We start from the raw sequence: 19695 nt of genomic DNA on the forward strand, positions 1-19695 counted from the left end.
TGTGGTGCCCCCCTCCACAGTTACACACCTCGGTCATATCGTCATAGTGCTTAGGCGAAGCCCTGCGCCGGTAACTTCATCATCACCGTTGCCACGCCATCGTGCTGACGAAACTCTCCTTTGTCCTCAACTGGATCAAGAGATCGAGTGACGTCATAGAGTCGAACGTGTGCTGAACGTGGAGGTTCCGTACATTCGGTGCTTGGATCGGTTGGATCGCGAAGACATTCGACTACATCAACCGCGTTACTAAACGCTTTCACTTTCTGTCTACGAGGGTACGTGGACACACTCTCCCCTCTCGTTGCTATGCATCTCCTAGATAGATCTTGCGTGATCATAGGAAATTTTTTTGAAATATTGTGTTCCCCAACACGTTCATCTTGGATCCTTGTGTCGGGCTCATAACCAAGGAGAGTAAAGATATCGGTCACCCAAACTAAATTAATCAGAGTGAGGGCACATCAAATGGAGGCTCTCGAGCTATTTGCTCCAGTTTCCTTTCCACATTGGCCAGATGATCCCTTGCAACTGTTGAGCGCAACACCTCCCATTGGGACATACTTGCCACGCTGTCTCCAAATCACCTGCATTCTTTACCAATGGGCACGATTGAAGCAAATGTCAATGCGAAGTTTTCATAAAGCCCCTACGGTGTTGTTCCTTTAGTGATTTATTGTTCTGTCTTTGGGTTTTGTTCCCTTGTTGTTAGATACTCCTTTGAGAGGGTCGCTTTCCTAGTGCAAATACTCTAGTTGCTCCCGAGTGTTGTAAACATGTTTTGTAGGATGTTGCCTTGTTCTTGTAATAAAATGAGGCAGAGGGGAGTTCCCTTTTATTCAGAAAAATAAATCATAAAGCCCACAAAGCAACTGCATAATCAACATTCGCAACACAATGGTTGCTATTAGAGCATTACTATACATTCAACTCTTTTTGTACAACACACATTCGACGTTTTCCATCCAGCCATTTGTAATTCTGTCCCTACATCATCTGGCAGTGCGAAGCATTTATCAGATGCATATTGGACACAAAAAACGTCGTGTGCGCATCAATTCCGTTATTATCACTAACACACCAATTAAAATTAGCAAGAGCATAAAAGGAGCTAAGAGAATACATTCCTTTAGATTCAAACTTCTGAGATCAATGCATCCTTCTCCCCACGTGAATAGAGTTAGCAATATGAACTAGAACAAACAACTGATTTAACAGATACTGGTTGAAACATTTCATAAAATTAATTTTGTGTTGATGGCTATCCCAAATTTTATCCACAATTACATATTTTTCTTCATTTCTTTGCCCCACACGTCGCCGCCGAGGGGGACTAGGGAGAGAAACATCGGCGAGGGGAATCGATCTGGTAAAGGGTGTCGCCGCCGCTGTTGTGCATTGCTGCTTCTTTTTTCTTTCATTGTGTTTGTGACTTTGATAGGATTGAGCGACTAGCGCGAATGCAGTTGCACATTAGCGCATGCGTTTTCCTATTGGATTGTGATTTTTTCTTCTTCTTTAGCTTTTGGTAGAATCTTGAGACCATTTGTAACGACAGTGTTACTCGATGGATAACATCGAAAACAAACTACAATTGCAAATGGAGAGAATGATAGGACTGGACTTTCCGTGAACCGGGATTGGAAGTAAAGAAAAATACTTCGTATTTTGTGCTCAACTATTGGATTTAATTGAAAAATATAAGTTATATGTCATAAAAAATTTATTGGTAGATTTATATTTGGAAAAAAATTACAATGGTACTGTTTTTGTTACATACTCTCTCCGTAAACTAATACTCCCTCTGTAAACTAATATAAGAGCGTTTAGATCACTACTTTAGTATTCTAAATGCTTTTATATTAGTTTATGAAAGGAGTATAAAAATGTTTAGATCAGTAAAGTAATTATCTAAATGTTTTTATATTAGTTTACAGAGGGAGTACAGTATAAAATTGTATTTTGATATAGTTGGTACTCGACCCGTTCGTCACCCGTAGGCAGCAGGTACAACAGCCTCAACTGTCTGTTCTCTGAATAAAGTGGCGGCGGAGGAAACAAAGAACGACGACACCAGAGGGCCCGACATGCCGTTCCCCACGCGCCTCCCGCCGCCGGCCACCGCCGCGGCCGCTACCGCCGCGGCCGTGCTCGCGGCTGTCGCACTGCGCCGGTACCTCTCCTCCCGCTCCCGCGCGGCCGCGGCCGCGCATAGCACCAGCGGCGGAGCCCCAGCCGCCACCACGTTCCTCGTGCTCTCCGGCAAGTCCCCCCAGGACCAGCAGCTCCTCGCCTCCGCCGCCGGCGAGCTCTCTCTGGCGGAGGAGGGCGGGGGCGAGCTCGCCGTCTCCCTCGCGCTCGACGCCAGCGGGGACGCGGGCTTCGACGCGGCCGTCTACATGGGCGCGCTCCAGGCGCGGCGCTTCGGGAGGTGGATGCTCTGGTCGCCGAGGATGGCATCCACGCACGACCTCGTGACGCAGTGAGTGCAAGATTTTGTTCTTTTGAGTCTCGCTTCATCAGAAAAAGAAAAGAGACGATGGATTTCCTCCTGAATCGCTCAAATTGGGCTTACTCTTTGCTTCCCCTCTGCTTGCAGGAACTTCGCCAAACTTCCGGTGGGCGTCGTGTGCGTCACAGACGTGCAGTTCAAAGGCAGAGGTGCGTCAAATATGTATGCCAATTGGTGCCTGTTTTTGTTGGCCCTTTTAGTGTGTATCTCTGATGATTTTTCAATCTCGGTGATCAATGTCTGTCACTTTGGTGGGTAGATGAATTATGCTGTTCTGTTTGTTGTATGTTCAGTTGATGTTACTGAAGATCTGAAGTTGCTGCATGCTGTATGGGATAAATAGTTTGAGAAATAGCAAATTTTTTGAATGAATTTGGATCTGTAAATGGTCCATCTGAGTATCCGAATCCGATGAACGACGGTTAAAAAAGTAGTCAATTGTTGAGAAAATAATGACCCATGGCATGTACGCGATGAACAGGTTTTCAAATTTTGTCTTGGTGAAAAGTGTAGTTCCACAAATAGATGATTTCTACCATTTGTAGATCTTCTGATTGTAGTTTGACAACTTCAACCGAACTTTTATTTTACTAGTTGATTCCACCTTCTATGGTTCTAGAAATTCATTGTTTTTGTATGCTTAATTGAGCAGAGCTCGTTAATATTGATCTTCTGCCAATGACTTTGCAGGAAGATCAAAGAATGTGTGGGAATCACCTCCAGGTTGTCTCATGTTCTCGTTTACATCACAGATGAATGATGCCCGCAAGCTTCCCCTTATGCAATATGTCGTTTGCCTTGCCATGACCGAAGCCATCAAAGATTTGTGTTGTGCGAAGGTGAGGGTTTATGAAGTAATATTATATTTGGTGTTTCTTACGCATATGTGATGTTCACTGATTGCAGTATGATATTTCATAAGGCTAATTTCCTTGTCATGACATCCTGTACTATTTGTGTGATAACACCCAGGGACTTCCAGAGCTAGATGTAGGGATAAAGTGGCCTAATGATCTATATCTGAAGGGGTTAAAAGTTGGTGGCATTCTTTGTACCTCATCATATGAGCCGAAAGTCTACAATATTTGCACTGGTAAGTATGTTCCAAATGGTGCTGATACTAATACCGGAAGGTCATTCATTATAAAAACTTGGAATCCTTTACCCTTTTCAGGTATTGGTTTAAATGTCGACAATGAAAAGCCTACTACATGTTTGAATGCTGCACTCCAAGAACTAAAGGCTAATTCACCAAGACTTAAACGAGAAGACGTACTAGCATCATTCTTCAACAAATTTGAAATTCTTTTTGATATTTTCTCAAATCAAGGTAAATTCATGTCAATAGTTTCTCTTCTTGAGTTGAAAAGCATTATGCTCATGCTATGGGTGTAGTGAACTTTTGTAGATAAGTTTACTTTGCCTTAGTGAGTGATTTTTGCGAATTAATCTGAATTTTCTAACATTTTGTGGTAAATTTGGCACTATAATATTCTCTATCTCTACTGCAGGATTTCAGGCCCTCGAGGAGCAATACTACAACTCATGGCTTCACAGGTACGGAGTATTATCTCGATATTGGTTTGTTGGTCTTCTATTAGCAAACTTCCTACTTAAGTGCAGTATGTATCTGCTACCATTTGACTTCAATCTTTTTACCAATATGGTTTCATATGGTCTCATTATTTATCCTTTCATACTAACTGAATATTCACTGTTATGTAGTGGCCAAAGAGTCGTCGTACAGGATGCGCATGAAGGCCAGTCTGTGAACAGTGTGGTCACGATTAAGGTAAAGAGAGAACTTGGACAGGATTGATGAGCAGGTATTTTCTCTTCTCTGACCACCAACTAAATTGTTTCAGGGGCTAACACCAAGCGGCTACTTATATGCTGTTGGTGAGGACGGCAAGAGCTATGAGCTGCACCCTGATGGTAACAGGTAATGCGATTTGTTATCCATCACCTACGTTTTCCTCGTTATAATTACTCTATATCCGTAATGTACTACTGTATATATGATGTGTGTCTGTCAAGAACGTAATGGTCTGCCACAATTACCGTTTTGATCGAAAAAAATCTGACACAGTTTCCTGTGTTGCAGCTTTGATTTCTTCACAGGATTGGTGAGGAGAAAGATAGATGCATAGTACGCTGTCAGTATATGGGCTCCAGTGTATTCTACGAACACAGGTATTATTCTCCAGAGAAATCAGAGTTATCTTCTCATGGCAGCTTACTTATGAGAAGCTGGTTTCTCCAAAAAAAAAAACTTATGGGAAGCTGGTCTCATACTATAACTGTTACAAACTCCGAGCTACTGTACAGACTGCCTGTTCAAATACAATGCCATCGACGGGATCCCGCGGGGCATGAAGAAAACATGAGCCCTGGCCTGGAGGCTGAAGCACAGGGCTTGGCTGAACCTGAATTAGCATGGACCAACAAATCAGGAGCGAACCGAGCGAAAGAATTGTAGGAAAAGGGCGGGGTCTCTGAATACAGTGCTAAGCTATTTTGTAAATAGTTTGAAAACGGTGTGCTCTATATACTTGTGTTTCTGTAACAAGTGCCGAGTGTGTGAGTTAATGTAAGAAAAAAACATCGAGCGCAGTTTTTGTGGAGGTTGAAATGAAGTTAAGAGCTGAACTATGGCTTTTCTTTTTCTGAGAAAAAAGTTTGAACTATGTTCCAAACTGCTGAACTAACATTTGGTTTGTGCGAAGCTCTTTCTGCTTCCCCTGTTTCGTATCGAGCTTCAGAAATCAAAAAAAGAAAAGGGAATTCAGTTTTGTGAAAGGTCCCCTCACTGATTCATGTTTCGAAGTCTTTTTTGTCTCTCTGTGTGTGTATGAGATCCCCTCACTGATTCAGTTTTGTCTCTCATAAGTAAGCTTCAACCACAGTTCTGAAAAACTTGTCGTGTTTGGAACGTGTTGTCTAAATTGGAGGCGCCTGATTGCACTCGGCTTTCTGTTCTCTGTTTGCTGCAAAAACCCTTTTATTATAGTCAATCAAATCCATTGTTTATACAAAAGAAAAACCACAACTGGTCAGATGCTGATGAGCTGAGTGAAAGACTAAAGACGGAAAATTTAATTCATTAGGGGTATTAGAGCAACTTCAATGGGGCGACCCATTTCGTCCGCCCGCGTCCGTTTGGGTCGGCGTGGACAAAAGTGGCGGCCCAATGCGCCGACCCAAACTCAAATCGTGTCCGCCCGGCGTCCGTGCCGACCCATTTCGGCCCAAAATTACGCCTGGAATGCGTCGGCGCGGACACGCCGCGCGTCTCTTCGCCGTCCGCCGCGTCCCCATCCGGCGGCCACCCAACCGCCACCGGTCGTTTTATTTATGACGACCACCGACAGCGGGCCCACGCGTCAGCCAGTGCGCGCGTCCTTTTTTAACCATGCGTGTGGCGGGGTCGGCCTCATCCGCTTCTCACGTCCACATCTGGCCCCCCACCACTTCCTTTGCTTCCTCGCCGGCGACCGCAAACCCTAGCGCGCGCCATGGGCCTCTTCGGCAAAAGCAATGGCAAGGGGAAGGGCACTCCCGACGCCTCGTCATCCCGTGCTCCCCCTCCCCCTTCATCGCCGGCGCGTTTTCTCCCTGGACGCCGGCGCCTGCACATCCCGGTGCACCAAGCGCGGTGGCACTGGGAGTAAGCGCTTCCCGCCTCCACCCACTTGGCCGGAGGAGGCCTACTCGTGGACGGGTCAGTACCGCGAGTGGGTGAGCGCGCCGTCCACTTCGCCGCGACGCCGGAGGAAGAGGCGGCCCACCTCGAGTGATGGAAGGAGCACTGACTCCGCCAGGAGCAGGCCGACGGCGAGGAGCAAATGCGCTACGAGGCCATGCTTCAACGCGACGCGGAGGCGCTCCGGCTCGGGGAGGAGGAGGAGGAGCGCGCGCGGCTTGCAATGCCGCCGCCCCAGCAGACGCCGGAGGAGGCTGCCCTGGCCGCGTACCAGGCGGCGTTCGGGGGGGCTGGCCCTGCTCCGGTCTTCATCGACCTCACCGACGACAGCGGCGTCGAGGGCAAGGGCAAGGGCAAGCCCGACGACGTCTAGGGCAGCGTGCGGGGCGGCAGCAGGTGGGCGCAGACTTTTTTTAATATTTTATTTAATGTTTATTAGATCTAGGTGGACTTTGGCCGGCATTTGACCGGCCACTATTATGTTTAATTATGTTTATTTCGTGTAACTTGTTTTTTTTCATCCCGGCACATTTGGGTCGGCCTCTCTATTGGGCGGTCAAGCCGACCCATTTTAAAATGCGGACGCCGGCATCCGCCTGGCCGACCTAAACGGATAAAAAAGGACAAAGCGCGCGTCCGTTTGGGTCGCCCCGTTGGAGTTGCTCTTACTCTACTCTAACAAAGTGAAGTATCTGGTGAAAATCTGGAAACTCGCCGCGTGGGCCATCGGATCGACAAGGAACGGATCAGATAAGAGCTTTATTATATTAGAATAATAATATAACTTTTGTTCTCGCTGAGGTTCACCTTCTCGGCTGCGGCTGCGAGCCTCACGAGTCCAAATGGGCGGCTCCGGCGGTCATATCCCTCCACCCCAGCTTCCTGGAAACACATACTCCGAGTCCCCAATCTTCTCGCCCCCTGCTTTAATAAAACCCTCTGCTTTGCGTTCGTTGACCCGCAAGCTCCGCTTTCCAGTCTCTGCTCTTGCCCTCCGTCTCTTCACCTCAGCTCTTGCAGCAGAGGCGGCCAATGGCGCAGGACGACCCGGTTGTCTCTGCGCAGTGGCTGCAGCAGCACCTAGGGCAGCCCGACATCAAGGTGAAATAACCGCTCATCTGCCTCACGCTTTCCCTTTCGATTCCGGAGGATATATTACCTCCAGTTTTGCCAGCGTTTCAGAAGCATGTTCTTGATTTCTCATTATCTGGTTTATTATCCCCATCATGTGGAGGACACTTTAGTGATTGCTATCAGAAGCAACTGAGTCTTAATTAGTACTCCCTCCATTCACAAATATGAGATGTTTTGGATATTTCGATATGGACTACATACGGATCGAAATGAGTGAACAAACACAGTAAAACGTGTCTGTACGTTCGGTTAAAAAAAATTAGAACATCTTATATTTGTGAATGGAGGGAGTATATTTACCAATGTTATTCCACTCCCTGTCATGTTGTTTTCCTATTATTGTTTTTGTGCCCAAGAAAATATCAAGGGGCCACAGGAATCTGTGCTGTCCTTTTTTTTTACATTTGACTGCTTGGTTCAGATACTGGATGCTTCCTGGTACATGCCACACGAGAGCAGGGACGCATGGCAAGAATACCAGGTTTCTTTCTGGACCAGCTTCGCTGTAAACTCTTCACCCCTTTTGTGCCAATGTTTCTCCCGGCTAAGATGTTCAGATATGCTCAGGTGGCCCATATTCCTGGCGCGCTCTACTTCGACATCGATGGAATTTCCGATCGGACGACTCATGTGAGAAATGCCTCCAAATATTAATCCCCTTGTGGTTTGCGCTATTGTTTGAATCGGCGGTTTCTTGGAGCTTTGGCAGTTGGCCTGCTGCAATGAGTTTCTGTATTCAGTCCTTCACTGTATGCCTATGAAAATAGATATGTGACTTCCTTTTACTGGATGCAATTGTTTTCAGTTGCCACACATGCTGCCATCAGAAGAGGCTTTTGCAGCAGCAGTTTCTGCGCTTGGCATCAGCAACCATGATAAGGTTATTGTTTATGATGGGAAGGGGTTCTACAGCGCGCCTCGTGTTTGGTGGTAAGTGGCGCGCTACTTGGGTTGAGTTCAACAGAATGTCAAAATCAACTTTCTTGCTAGTGCACAAAGAGCGATATATAAGATGTTCAAATTCGTGTTGATATAATATTTTCTTATTTTTATTTATTGCATGTAAAGGTACTTTCTTACTCTTTTACAGTATCTCACATCTATACACGTTGATTACTTTCATCAACCCGATATACTACTGAGTAATGATGGCTCACTTCAAGTACTATTAAAGCTCTGGTCATGAGATAAAAAGGATGAATTTTGCATGCAATGGGAAGATACAGTATCATGGTTTCAGATTATGGGGAAAGGGTATTGTGCCTCAAATTTAAATGCTACAATTTCATGATTTTATCCATTTTGGTGTGTTCGGAAAGGAAAATGAATCAGTTTGCATATTCAACAAAAGATTAACTGCATGGACGAATAAATCCAGACACACACTTTCAAAGATTACCTGGAAAACATGCCGGACGACATTCTCTGCCTTATTTAAGTAATATTTTCTACCTCTATATGCAAAATTTGATGAATTTTATGCATACTGTGTCAACTAAAAGGATGTTCAGAATTCTTGGACATGATAAAGTTTGGGTCTTAGATGGAGGTTTCCCTCAGTGGCAAGCTTCTGGATTCAATATTGGAAGCAGCTGCCTTGATGATGCAGTTCTGAAATCCAGAGCTGCTAATAGTGCTGTTGAAACAGCTTATAATGGTGAATTGGTAAGATATCTCTTAAGATGGTATTGCTATCTTTACTGCCAACCCTTTTTCTTACCCAGTAATCACGGTGTCATTTTTTGCAGGCAAATGCTGCCACATTTCAGACAGAGTTTCGACATCAGCTATTGTGGACACTAGAAAAGGTCATTTCTCTATCCTAACTGAAAACCTAAGTCACTTCGTTTTACCTGAAAACTTTCTTGCACCCATGTAGATACCTGAAAATCTAAGATCATGAATCGACTCACATCAGTGTTAGTTGGGATTGTTCGTATCTCATGATCTTTCTTTTAACTACCCTGAAAATATTTTACCTTGTGTAAAATTTAAAGGAAGATGATGTAACTCAGTGACACACCAGATTCTTGATTACCCACATGTATGTTGAGCCGTTCTGTCTGTGTAACAGGTCAAACACAATGTAGCTGCTAAGGCTCACCAAGTAGTTGATGCCCGAGTAAAGGGCAGGTAACATCTTTCTTTCTTTTAAGTTTTAACTATTTGCTAGCTTAGGCTTTTTTTCAGCTGTAGAATTTTGCGCCATCTTGGCTTTCTCCATCTAAGACAAAACCACACGCTTTTTCGCGCGTGTTTCGAGAAAAAAAATGTAGCTGCTCAGGCTCACCAACTAGTTGATGCCCGGTCAAAGGGCAGGTAAAATCTCTTAACTTTCAATATGTGATTATTCCGATTGGAAGATCTGATTATTGAAGCTCTGATCATAGTTAATGTAGCATAGAACTTTCTTGTAATAACGAAGTTAAAAGATTTCCTTTAATATGAAAAGGTTGATATTTGTGTTTCATACAGATAGTGTGGTTCATGTCACTGTTGTATGAAAGGTTTTTGTCTTATGCCTCTTTTTCTTCAAACCTAATGTGACTAAACATGATGACATTTGTTGTTCTTGCTCCCCCAAAAGTTATCTCTAGTTTCTTATTGTTGTCATGAAACAAATTCAAATTTTCATTCGCAGATTTGATGGTGTAATGCCAGAACCAAGGGAAGGAGTAAGAAGTGGGCATATACCTGGAACTAAATGTGTTCCGTTCCCTGAGGTATAGTGCAACTACGCAATATACTTCCTCATTTCCATAATTCTTGTCGTAGTTTTAGTTCAAATTTGAACTAAAACCACGACAAGAATAATGGAACGAAGGAGTATCACATAATACTTGGATAAACTCATAACCACAGATACCAAAGAAATTGACACTGTTTGGTATTCTCCCAGATGTCTGATGGTGCACAAACGCTCCTCCCTGCAGATGAGATATCTAAAAAGTTCGAGCAAGCAGGTCTGCATTCTGTTTCATCTAACAGTTCTAGTCTGGAACTCATATTTTACCCACGGCCTTTACTGTGCAAGAAAAGAAAATGTTCCGCGATGTATACACTACTGAAAGCAGAACAACATTGATGAACAATGCAACTACGCAGATCCTCTGACCTAAGAAGCAGAGTTTTCTTAGGGATATCAAATGTGTATCAAGTTCACCAAGCAACATCAATAATAGCACCTGGTTTGATGTTTCTTCAGGCATTTCCCTTGCTGACCCGATTGTCCTCACATGTGCATCTGGTGTAACTGCCTGCATACTTGCCCTGGTCTGGAAATCTCGCATGCTCTTCTTGGATATATCTTTGAGGCATTGACTCTGCCAAGCAGTCTCTAACAATATCTCTTTACAGGGGCTCTATAGAATTGGGAAGCATGACGTTCCGGTTTACGACGGATCTTGGACAGAATGGGAAGCACTGCCGGATAATGATTACCCGATAGTTACTTCCGCTGGCTCTTAAATCGGTCATTCTGAGGTGATGAATGCAGCTGTTACATCCTGCGGCATTCAGCGCGATGATATTTTCCTTTGGCAAGCTGTGCATCAAAGTCAATACAAAGGTTATAGGAAAAAAAAACCTATTGTACTATGGCCAATGTCTATAGGCCAATAATGAGGAAATCCTATGTCGAAAGCGTCAATTAAGTTCATATTGGTGTTGTACTTATAACGTTACTGTTGAAGAAATATTGACTTGAAAACAAGATCATTCGTCTGAACTGAAGAAATCATGCCTTGAAAACAACATTACATTTATATTGATGTCGTTCTTTTGCACTGCCTTCCCATGCTATGTTGTAGTGCAGCCAAATGAGCTATGCACAACAACTGCGGAGCAACTGGTCAAAATTTCAACCTGTGCAAATTTCTTTTTTAGCCCAAGGAAATCAAATCAAACATTTAAAAAGGCCCCCTCTGTGACCATGAGCATGAAACCATCTCACATTTGCTCACTGTCTGCATTTAAAGGGTCTCTGAGGACAATCCTAAGTTATTTGCAACTACTTTGCTTGTGTGTCTGTAACAAGTACTTAGTCTATGAAGTTATCTATAATACCTAAATAGTTGATTCCCACTAACTCTAATTTTCTCAACATGCAACCCTCCACATCACCAATGTGCCACATCTACATGCATACTCTTTGTTCACACATGAATACTGCTGAAAATAACAGCTTTTGATTTTGGTCATTTTGTTCATGCAAAATTTATCTACAATTAATCTTTCAAATCCCACAGCAACGCGCAGGGAAATCACCTAGTTGCAATAACTTCAAGCGCAGTTTTTGTGGGGGTTGAAATGAGAGCAAGCTAAACTTCGTTCCAAACTGCTGAACTAACCTTTAGTTGTGGGATGCTCCTTATGCTTCATCTATTAAATAAACATAAACAATTCATGCACCACGTCATAGTTGAACTACGAGCGTAAATAAAGTTCATCCAATCCATCAAACGACTAAATATAACCGTAATTTGTGCCAAAAGGCCGAATAAACAAGTTCATACCAAAACACACACCAAACACATGGTGGACCAAAAACCATCATAGTTCACAAAGGGTTGCACGCACTCGCACCGGCATCGTCGACACCACCATTGCCGCTGCCGCCACCACCAAACTTAGCCAAGATGCCCCTATGAGTTAACTCCCAATATTGTCTTGCCTTCTCGTCCATCTTCCTAGGATCCATGCACATAATAGCACGTTCCTCGATAACCCACTTGTCTCTTTGCTCCTCAGCCTCCAACGCAAGCCTTTGCTCCTCAAGTTAATATTTTTCCTTCCGTTAACACCTTTCTCTCCTCGGTCACCACCTTTGCCTTTCACTTCTCCTCCTCCACCGTCCTCATCTTATAGAAATAAGTCATCTTCTCCTCCTTCTGGTTGGCTGCCAATGCCCTCTTCACCCCCACCATCACAATCAACTCTTCCTTGTATGCTTGAACACCATGCTTCCCGGCTAGTTTTGCATTTTTGTTTTCATTGTCGGACTTGAGGAGTTGATGGGTTCTCCACCAAGTGATCACCATCATCAACTTTGATGTTCAGTCTTTGCCTCTTTGGTGTTGTTTCATAGTTCCTTTTTGCCCACTTCTCATTTTCCAACAATCTCCTTGTAGCAATGATGCAAAAGTGAAGGCTTCGCCATTGTTTCTCTTATTTATTTTCTTGTAATGAGCGTGAATGATGGGCTCATACCCGTGCTTGGGGATTCCACTAGGGAGCGCAAGGTTGACTTGCTCAACACATCCGGACCACCGGTTGCATTGGTCTTGGATCACACTCCAACGATGAGTGAGAGACCCGATTGTGCGGTTGGAGGGAACGAACACATTTGCTATTCTAGTACTCCTTTGTTTTATTAGCGAAGCCGTTTTATTAGCCCTAACCATGGCATCAAGAGAGACGTTAATCCAAACTTCACACAAAAGCTTTATCTTCCTCATTGTTATAGCTGCACCACCTACTCCTCCTTTTCAATGTTCGGGTGTCCGGCCGGTCCACCTCCTCAACCTCCTCCACTATCTCGACATTTCTCGTCATCTCTTGGGTATATGGCATGGACATTGCAGTGTCGTCGAGGCTTAGTGTGTGTCTTGCATTCAGTTGTTCCATGCGACCATATGTATCACCACTCAATTGCTCGCGCAAAAGCAAAGAAAAAACCTAGCAATCAATATCATATTATGCATCATTCAATTGATCAATTGCAAAACAAAAAGAAAGAAAAAAGGAAAAGAAACTTGTGGGCATTTCCTCAAGCACACGACCTCGCTCCTTCTCTCGTCAGAATCTGGCTTCTCTTTGGTCACAAGAGGTGGACGAGGTGGCGGCGCAGTTGCACGAGGCCAAGGGATATGCATCGCCGCAGGAGACCGAGGGGAAGGTGTCAGGGCGACCGGAACCTTCGTCTTCTCGGACACATCCGTGTTGTCCGCCGCCCTGGCCGGCGGTCCCATTCGCCGGTCGACTGGGCCAAAGGCGATTGCGTGGTGGCGGCTAAGCGAGCGAGGACCACCACCGGCAACGGAGAGCTCTCAATGGTGTTCTTACCTTGGTGCCGCCATTTAGGTCCTTGCCACACATAATTTGTGGCCGACGGTGGGTTTCTGGCGCTGCCAAGGGTGGGGCTATCCATTCTGGCGGTCATCTGGTTTTTCTAAGCATTGATTTTGTTTTCTTTTTCCCAAAACATCAGGAATGTTTTTTTTAGCAAAAATGTGTACTTATGTAGTCAATTTGTCATGTGTGTTGTTGAAAAATGCAGATTTTTTAAAAAAAATTCTTTTGATTTTACTGCTCATGAGCGAGCATTTGATCTCTAAGTAAGAACACCCGTTTCAACCGCAGTTCTGAAACTTGTATGTTCGGAGATCGGAGCGTGTTGTCTAAAGTGGAGGTGCTGAATCGTATTCTCGTTTTAGTTTTTTGTCAAAGTTCATTGAACTTACCAAAACAAAAACAAAAAATCACAACCGGTCAAATCATGATCGTCTGCGTCTGTACTATGCTCAAACAAATTTGGATTCCCTCAAAATAATCATTTATTAATTTAAAATAATATATGTATTTCTCTTTTCTTTTTGCATGGTAATACGTGTCTCATTCATATCGTAAAGAACAACATACAAATCACGTAAAGACCAACGTGACAAAATTAAAAAGATAGCAGAACAATTATCTCTTGCTGAGGTTTACCTTGTTGGCTGCGGCTGCGAGCCTGTGCTGCTACAAATACGATGGTATCTGTACGATTTCAATACGACACAAAATAGTGGCCATGGATAACACCTCTTCTGTAGGCTGGAGCCATCCATTGGTGGGTCGTACTGAAATGGTACTGTACGAGGATAATCGTAAGCAGAGTAGTTTCGAGTCCAAAATCGGCTCCGGCGGGCGGCGGCCGCATCTCCATCTCCACCCTTCCTGGAAACACGACCCCTCGAGACAACCAAGGCGAGAGCCCCAATCTTCTTGGCCCCCTGCCGTTAAAGAAAATTTACTTCTTCGCCCCACGTTCGTTGACCTGCAAGCTCCGCTCTCCAATCTCTCTGCTCTTGCGGCAGGCAGCACGGCGGCCAATGGCGCAGGACGATCCGGTTGTCTCTGCGCAATGGCTGCAGCAGCACCTAGGGCAGCCCGATATCAAGGTGGAATAATCTCTCGTCTGCTCCTCGTTTCCCTCCTTCCGTTCTGGCAGAAATAGCAATCTCCTTTCTTTGTTAACAGTTCAACAGTTCAGCAGTCTGTTCTTGATTTCTTACATTCCAGCTTATCCCCATTGTGTGGAGGACACTCTGTCTGATTACCATCAGAAGCAACTGTGACTTAATTATCTATTACCAGTGTTATTTCACTCCCTGTCATGCTGTTTTTCTGTTGCTCTTGTTGTGCCCAATAAAGGATTAGGGTGAACATGTGTTGCTTTTAACATTGGAGTACTCTGTTTTAGGTATTGGATGCTTCCTGGTACATGCCACAAGAGAGCAGGGACCCATGGCAAGAATACCAGGTTTCTTTCTGGAACAGCTGTAATGTTCATTGTTCCTCCCCCTTTTGTGGCAATATTTCTCCCAGCTAAGATATTTTTGCATATGCTCAGGTGGCCCATATTCCTGGTGCGCTGTTCTTCGACATCGATGGAATCGTCAATCGGGCAACTGATGTGAGAAATGCTTCCAAATTTTAATTCATTTCTCGTTTGCGCGATCATTTGACTAGAGTAAATAAGAACCAGCAGTTTCTTGGAGCTATGGCAAATTTGGCAGTTGACCTAACACAATGATTTTCTGTCTCCTGTCTTTCACTGTATGCATATCAGCATATGGATATAGACATTTGACAACTGATGTGAGAAATGCTTCCAAATTTTAATTCATTTCTCGTTTGCGCAATCGTTTGACTAGATTAAATAAGAACCAGCAGTTTCTTGGAGCTATGGCAAATTTGGCAGTTGACCTAACACAATGATTTTCTGTCTCCTGTCTTTCACTGTATGCATATCAGCATATGGATATAGACATTTGACTTATTTTTACTGGATGCAATTATTTCAGTTGCCACACATGCTGCCATCAGAAGAGGCTTTTGCTGCGGCTGTTTCTGCATTTGGTATCAATAACCATGATAAAGTTATTGTTTATGATGGAAAGGGCTTCTTCAGTGCGCCTCGTGTTTGGTGGTAAGCAAAACGCTGCTTTGGTTGACTTTAACTAAATGAAAAAATCGACCAAAAGTTGCTAGTGCACAGAGAGTTAAGCTGTTGATATAAAAGATGTTCAAAATCAAGTTGATATATTAATTTTCTTGTTTTTATTTACTATACATGCAAAGGTACATTCTTGCTCTTTTGCATAACCTCACATATATGCAAGTTGATAGAGTTAATTACTTTATCAACCCGAGAGTCTAATTAACTTACTTCAAGCACTAAAGCTTTGATCATGAGATAAAAAAAAGTGAAGTTTGCATGCAATAGGAAGACATGATACATAGTTTTTGTTTATGGCGAATACAATGCCTCAAATTTAAAGGCTACAATGTCATGGGTGTATCTATTTTGGTGTGTTGCACAAGGTAAATTGAATCTGTCTCCATTCAATAAAAGGTTAACTGCATGAATGAATAAACACAGACAGACTCGAAGATTACCTGGCAAATGCCTAACGTCATTCTCTGCCTTACTGTTCAACCTCTATATGCAAAAACTGATGAGTTTTATGCATCCTGCATTAACTAAAAGGATGTTCAGAGTTCTTGGACACGATAAAGTTTGGGTCTTAGATGGAGGTTTCCCTCAGTGGCAAGCTTCTGGATTCAACATTGCAAGCAGCTGCCCTGATGATGCAGTTCTGAAATCCAAAGCGGCAAATAATGCTGTTGAAACAGCTTATAATGGTAAATTGGTAAGATATCTCTTAAGATGGCATGGCTATCTTACTGTCAATTCCTTTTTCTTATCAAGTAATTATGGTTTCAATTTTTGCAGGCAAATGCTGTCACATTTCAAACAGAGTTTCGACCTCAGCTATTCTGGACACTAGAAAAGGTTACCTCTCCATCTTAACTGAAAACCTAAGTCACTCCGTTTTACCTGAAAACTTTCTTGCATCCATATACATATAGATACAGATATATGATAAATCGGATCATGAATTGGTTCACATCAGTCTTAGTCGGGGATTGTTTGTATCTCATGATATTTCTTTTAACTATTCCGAAAGGATTTTACCTTCTGTAAAACCAACAAAAAATGAAGATGATATGACTCAGGGACATACCAGTATCTTGATTATCCACGTGTATGTTGAGCCATTCTGTCTGTGTAACAGGTCAAACAAAATGTAGCTGCTAAGGCTCATCAAGTAGTTGATGCCCGAGCAAAGGGCAGGTAACATCTTTCTTTTAATTATTTGCTAGCCTAGGCTTTTTCTCAGCTGTAAAATTTTGCGCCATCTTGCTTTCTTTATCTAAGACAAAAACAACGCGTGTTCGAGAAAAAAGTAGCTGCCCGATCAAAGGGCAGGTAAAATCTCTTAACTTTCAATATGTGATTATTCTGATTGGAAGAGCTAATTATTGAAGCTCTGATCATAATTAATGTTGCATAGAACTTTCTTGCAATAACGAAGTTAAAAGATTTCCTTTATAATATGAAAAAGTTGATGACGATGGTATTTGTGGTTCACACAGATATTATGTTTCATCTCGCTGTTGTATTAAAGGTTTTTTTTCTTATGTCTCTTTATCTTCAAAACTTAATGTGACTAAACATGATGACATTTATTATTCTTGATTTCTTGTCAATCTCCCCCAAAAGTTATCCCTAGTTTCTTATTGTTGTCATGAAATGACTTCAATTTTCATTCGCAGATTTGATGGTGTAATGCCAGAACCAAGGGAAGGAGTAAGAAGTGGGCATATACCTGGAACTAAATGTGTTCCATTCCCTGAGGTGGGTATAGTGCAACTATGCCATATGTCACATAATATTTGGATAATCACAAATACCAAAGAAATTGACACTGTTTGATCTTCTCCCAGATGTTTGATGGTGCACAAACGCTCCTCCCTGCAGATGAGCTATCAAAAAAGTTTGAGCAAGAAGGTCTGCATTCTGTTTGATTAACAGTTCTAGTCCAAAACTCGTGGTTTACCCATGGCCTTTAGCCCTTTACTATGCAAGAAAAAAAAACTTCCGCAATCTATACAATACTGAAAGCAGAACAACATTTGATTCTCTGACCTAAGGAGCAGAATCTTCTTAGGGATGCCATATGTGTACATCAAGTTCACCAAGCAATAGCAATAATAGCATCTTGTCTGATGTTTCTTCAGGCATTTTGCTTGATCACCCGATTGTCGTCACATGTGGATCTGGTGTAACTGCCTGCATACTTGCCCTGGTCTGGAAATCTTGCATGCTCTTCTTGGATATATCTTTTGAGACACTGACCCTGCCCAGCAGTCTCTAACAATATCTCTTTACAGGGCCTCTATAGAATCGGTAAGCATGACGTTCCAGTTTACGACGGATCTTGGACAGAATGGGAAGCGCAGCCCGATAATGATTACCCAAAAGTTGCTTCAACTGCCCCTTAAATCAACCATTCTGTAGTGATGAATGCAGCTGTTGCATTCTGCGGCATTCAGCCCAGATCGTCAGCACAATGATACTTCTCTGTGGCAAGCTTTGCACCGAAGTCGCCCAAAAGGTTATAGGGAAAAGAGAAATATCTTTTGTACTATGGCCAATGGCTATAGGCCGATAAAGAGGAAATCCTGTGTCGACTTAATTTATAATGATGTTGTACTTAACAAAATCTTGACTTGAAAACAAGATTATTTGTCTGAATTGATTATGTTTCGGAGTTGATTGTCGTTTCTTTTGCACAGCCTCCCCATGTTCTGCAGTAGTGCAGCCAAATGAGTTATGCACCCTAACAGCAGGTGCGGAGCAACTGATCAAAATTTCAACCTGTGTGGATTTCTTTTTTGGCCCAAGGAAACAAATCAAGCATTAAAAAAGGTCGACTGCTTGGAATGGAGGATGCAAAATTTCCTGCAGGATCCAGAGGCATGCCTGCTGTGTGACCATGAGGATGAGACCATCTCACATCTGCTCACCGGCTGCATTTTCTCGAGGCAGGTATGGCATCGAGTCCTATAGTTCTGCAGCCTTCAGGCACTCTGTCCACAGCGAACATAGGAATTCAGATCCTGGTTTCAGGCCGCGGGCAGAACCTTCAGCCTGCACAGCTTGCTTCTCTTCACATTTGTTCTTTGTCAGCCTTTTCTTTTTCTGTTTTTTCTTGGATAGCCAACATTTTGCTTTCTTGTTTTGATATTTCGGGGTGGTGTTGTTTGGATCTTGCCTCATCTTGACGTTTTTCTTCAAATGCAAAAATGATAGGCATTTGGCTGCATGTTCAGGAAAAAAAAACACCTTGAAGTTGACAGTTTGGAAACTGAGCACTATGCATACTTTGTAAAGAGAAATTAAAACATTGCTCATAATTGTTCCTCGTCCAAATATAACCACATCAAACTCCAATACAAATTCCCGCAATACAAATATTTGTTGCTATGTATTGTTCTTTACTTTGAAAAATGACACTGCCATTCCAAACTTGCTCTATGTGAGAACATCCGATGAATGAGTTGAGATTATGTATGCAGCGCTTTTGTGAAACCTCTATCTGTCGGGGAAGTTAATTATGTATGCAGTGCACACAGCTTGGACGGATAATGTCACGAGTTACACATGACAGAGTTTCTAACCGTTATGACACATACATTTTTCTGTAAAAATCGTTGTTGCTGATGCTTAACACGTACACATACTGCGATCCACCCGCCTGTGATAACAAGTACTAGTACTAGTGGAGATCCCTATCTATCCAATGTCATCAGTTATTTTAGCAAGTCGTGCTGTACTAGTGGAGATCCCTATCTATCCAATGTCATCAGTCTATTTTAGCAAGTCGTGCTGTCAACTTTCATATACCCCCCCCCCCCCCCCCCCCCCCCCCCCCCCCCCCCCCCCCCCCCCGGTCCCCCCCGTCCCATAATATAGGATGTTTTTTTAACACTAATATAGTGTCAAAAAACGCCTGACATTATGGGGCGGAGGGAGTATGTTCGAAGGAGTGACACCTGACGTCCCTGAACTTCGTTCTGGACAGTTTGCTTCTCTTCACATTTGTTCTTTGTTGGCTTATTTCTATTTTTCCTCGGATAGCACATATTTTGCTTTCTTGTTTTGAGTTTTCCTGGCTGGTTATGTTGTTTGGATCTTGTATTGTCACGGACTTTCTCTTCTAATGCCAAAGTCAAA

At 43.2% G+C, this 19695-nt stretch overlaps 3 protein-coding genes across 5 annotated transcripts; all 3 read left to right on the top strand.

Moving 5' to 3' along the window:
• The first annotated feature begins 1989 nt into the window (after nt 1-1989).
• Nucleotides 1990-5235, top strand: LOC125516143 (biotin--protein ligase 2-like). Of its 2 annotated transcripts, XM_048681620.1 has the most exons (10): nt 1990-2482; nt 2600-2661; nt 3203-3351; nt 3485-3605; nt 3687-3842; nt 4024-4069; nt 4238-4304; nt 4378-4454; nt 4617-4705; nt 4841-5235. In XM_048681620.1, the coding sequence occupies exons 1-9, from the start codon at nt 2088-2090 to the stop codon at nt 4660-4662; spliced, it is 1119 nt and encodes a 372-aa protein (XP_048537577.1). In that variant the 5' UTR covers nt 1990-2087; the 3' UTR covers nt 4663-4705; nt 4841-5235. The 2 variants fall into 2 exon arrangements, with proteins under 2 accessions (XP_048537577.1, XP_048537578.1); XM_048681621.1 differs by lacking the exon at nt 4841-5235 and having other exon boundaries at nt 4617-4718.
• A 1807-nt stretch (nt 5236-7042) lies between these two features.
• LOC125516144 (thiosulfate/3-mercaptopyruvate sulfurtransferase 1, mitochondrial-like) lies at nt 7043-11113 on the top strand. The gene is made up of 11 exons (XM_048681622.1): nt 7043-7316; nt 7771-7830; nt 7917-7979; nt 8155-8279; nt 8852-9014; nt 9098-9157; nt 9424-9482; nt 9991-10072; nt 10249-10312; nt 10555-10622; nt 10707-11113. The coding sequence occupies exons 1-11, from the start codon at nt 7248-7250 to the stop codon at nt 10815-10817; spliced, it is 924 nt and encodes a 307-aa protein (XP_048537579.1). The 5' UTR covers nt 7043-7247; the 3' UTR covers nt 10818-11113.
• A 3024-nt stretch (nt 11114-14137) lies between these two features.
• On the top strand, nt 14138-18220 carry LOC125516145 (thiosulfate/3-mercaptopyruvate sulfurtransferase 1, mitochondrial-like). 2 transcript variants are annotated; one of them, XM_048681624.1, is made up of 12 exons: nt 14138-14315; nt 14426-14509; nt 14812-14871; nt 14962-15024; nt 15416-15540; nt 16102-16264; nt 16348-16407; nt 16691-16749; nt 17232-17313; nt 17403-17466; nt 17697-17764; nt 17850-18220. In XM_048681624.1, exons 2-12 carry the CDS (start codon nt 14441-14443, stop codon nt 17958-17960), a joined length of 924 nt encoding a protein of 307 aa, XP_048537581.1. In that variant the 5' UTR covers nt 14138-14315; nt 14426-14440; the 3' UTR covers nt 17961-18220. The 2 variants fall into 2 exon arrangements, with proteins under 2 accessions (XP_048537581.1, XP_048537580.1); XM_048681623.1 differs by having other exon boundaries at nt 14166-14509.
• Nucleotides 18221-19695: the final 1475 nt, after the last annotated feature.

The sequence above is a fragment of the Triticum urartu genome, chromosome 6 (assembly GCF_003073215.2).
Source record: "Triticum urartu cultivar G1812 chromosome 6, Tu2.1, whole genome shotgun sequence".
NCBI lineage: Eukaryota > Viridiplantae > Streptophyta > Magnoliopsida > Poales > Poaceae > Triticum > Triticum urartu.

What these genes read in the sequence shown, in the direction of transcription:
- LOC125516143 (XM_048681620.1), top strand. Translation starts at nt 2,088, where the DNA reads ATGCCGTTCCCCACGCGCCTCCCGCCGCCGGCCACCGCCGCGGCCGCT. An exon ending in AAGATTTGTGTTGTGCGAAG is followed by an intron (nt 3,352 to 3,484) that starts GTGAGGGTTTAT and finishes GATAACACCCAG; the next exon opens with GGACTTCCAGAGCTAGATGT. An exon ending in TACAACTCATGGCTTCACAG is followed by an intron (nt 4,070 to 4,237) that starts GTACGGAGTATT and finishes ACTGTTATGTAG; the next exon opens with TGGCCAAAGAGTCGTCGTAC.
- LOC125516144 (XM_048681622.1), top strand. Translation starts at nt 7,248, where the DNA reads ATGGCGCAGGACGACCCGGTTGTCTCTGCGCAGTGGCTGCAGCAGCAC. An exon ending in TTTCCGATCGGACGACTCAT is followed by an intron (nt 7,980 to 8,154) that starts GTGAGAAATGCC and finishes AATTGTTTTCAG; the next exon opens with TTGCCACACATGCTGCCATC. An exon ending in TATTGTGGACACTAGAAAAG is followed by an intron (nt 9,158 to 9,423) that starts GTCATTTCTCTA and finishes TCTGTGTAACAG; the next exon opens with GTCAAACACAATGTAGCTGC.
- LOC125516145 (XM_048681624.1), top strand. Translation starts at nt 14,441, where the DNA reads ATGGCGCAGGACGATCCGGTTGTCTCTGCGCAATGGCTGCAGCAGCAC. An exon ending in TAGGGCAGCCCGATATCAAG is followed by an intron (nt 14,510 to 14,811) that starts GTGGAATAATCT and finishes ACTCTGTTTTAG; the next exon opens with GTATTGGATGCTTCCTGGTA. An exon ending in AAAAAAGTTTGAGCAAGAAG is followed by an intron (nt 17,467 to 17,696) that starts GTCTGCATTCTG and finishes ATGTTTCTTCAG; the next exon opens with GCATTTTGCTTGATCACCCG.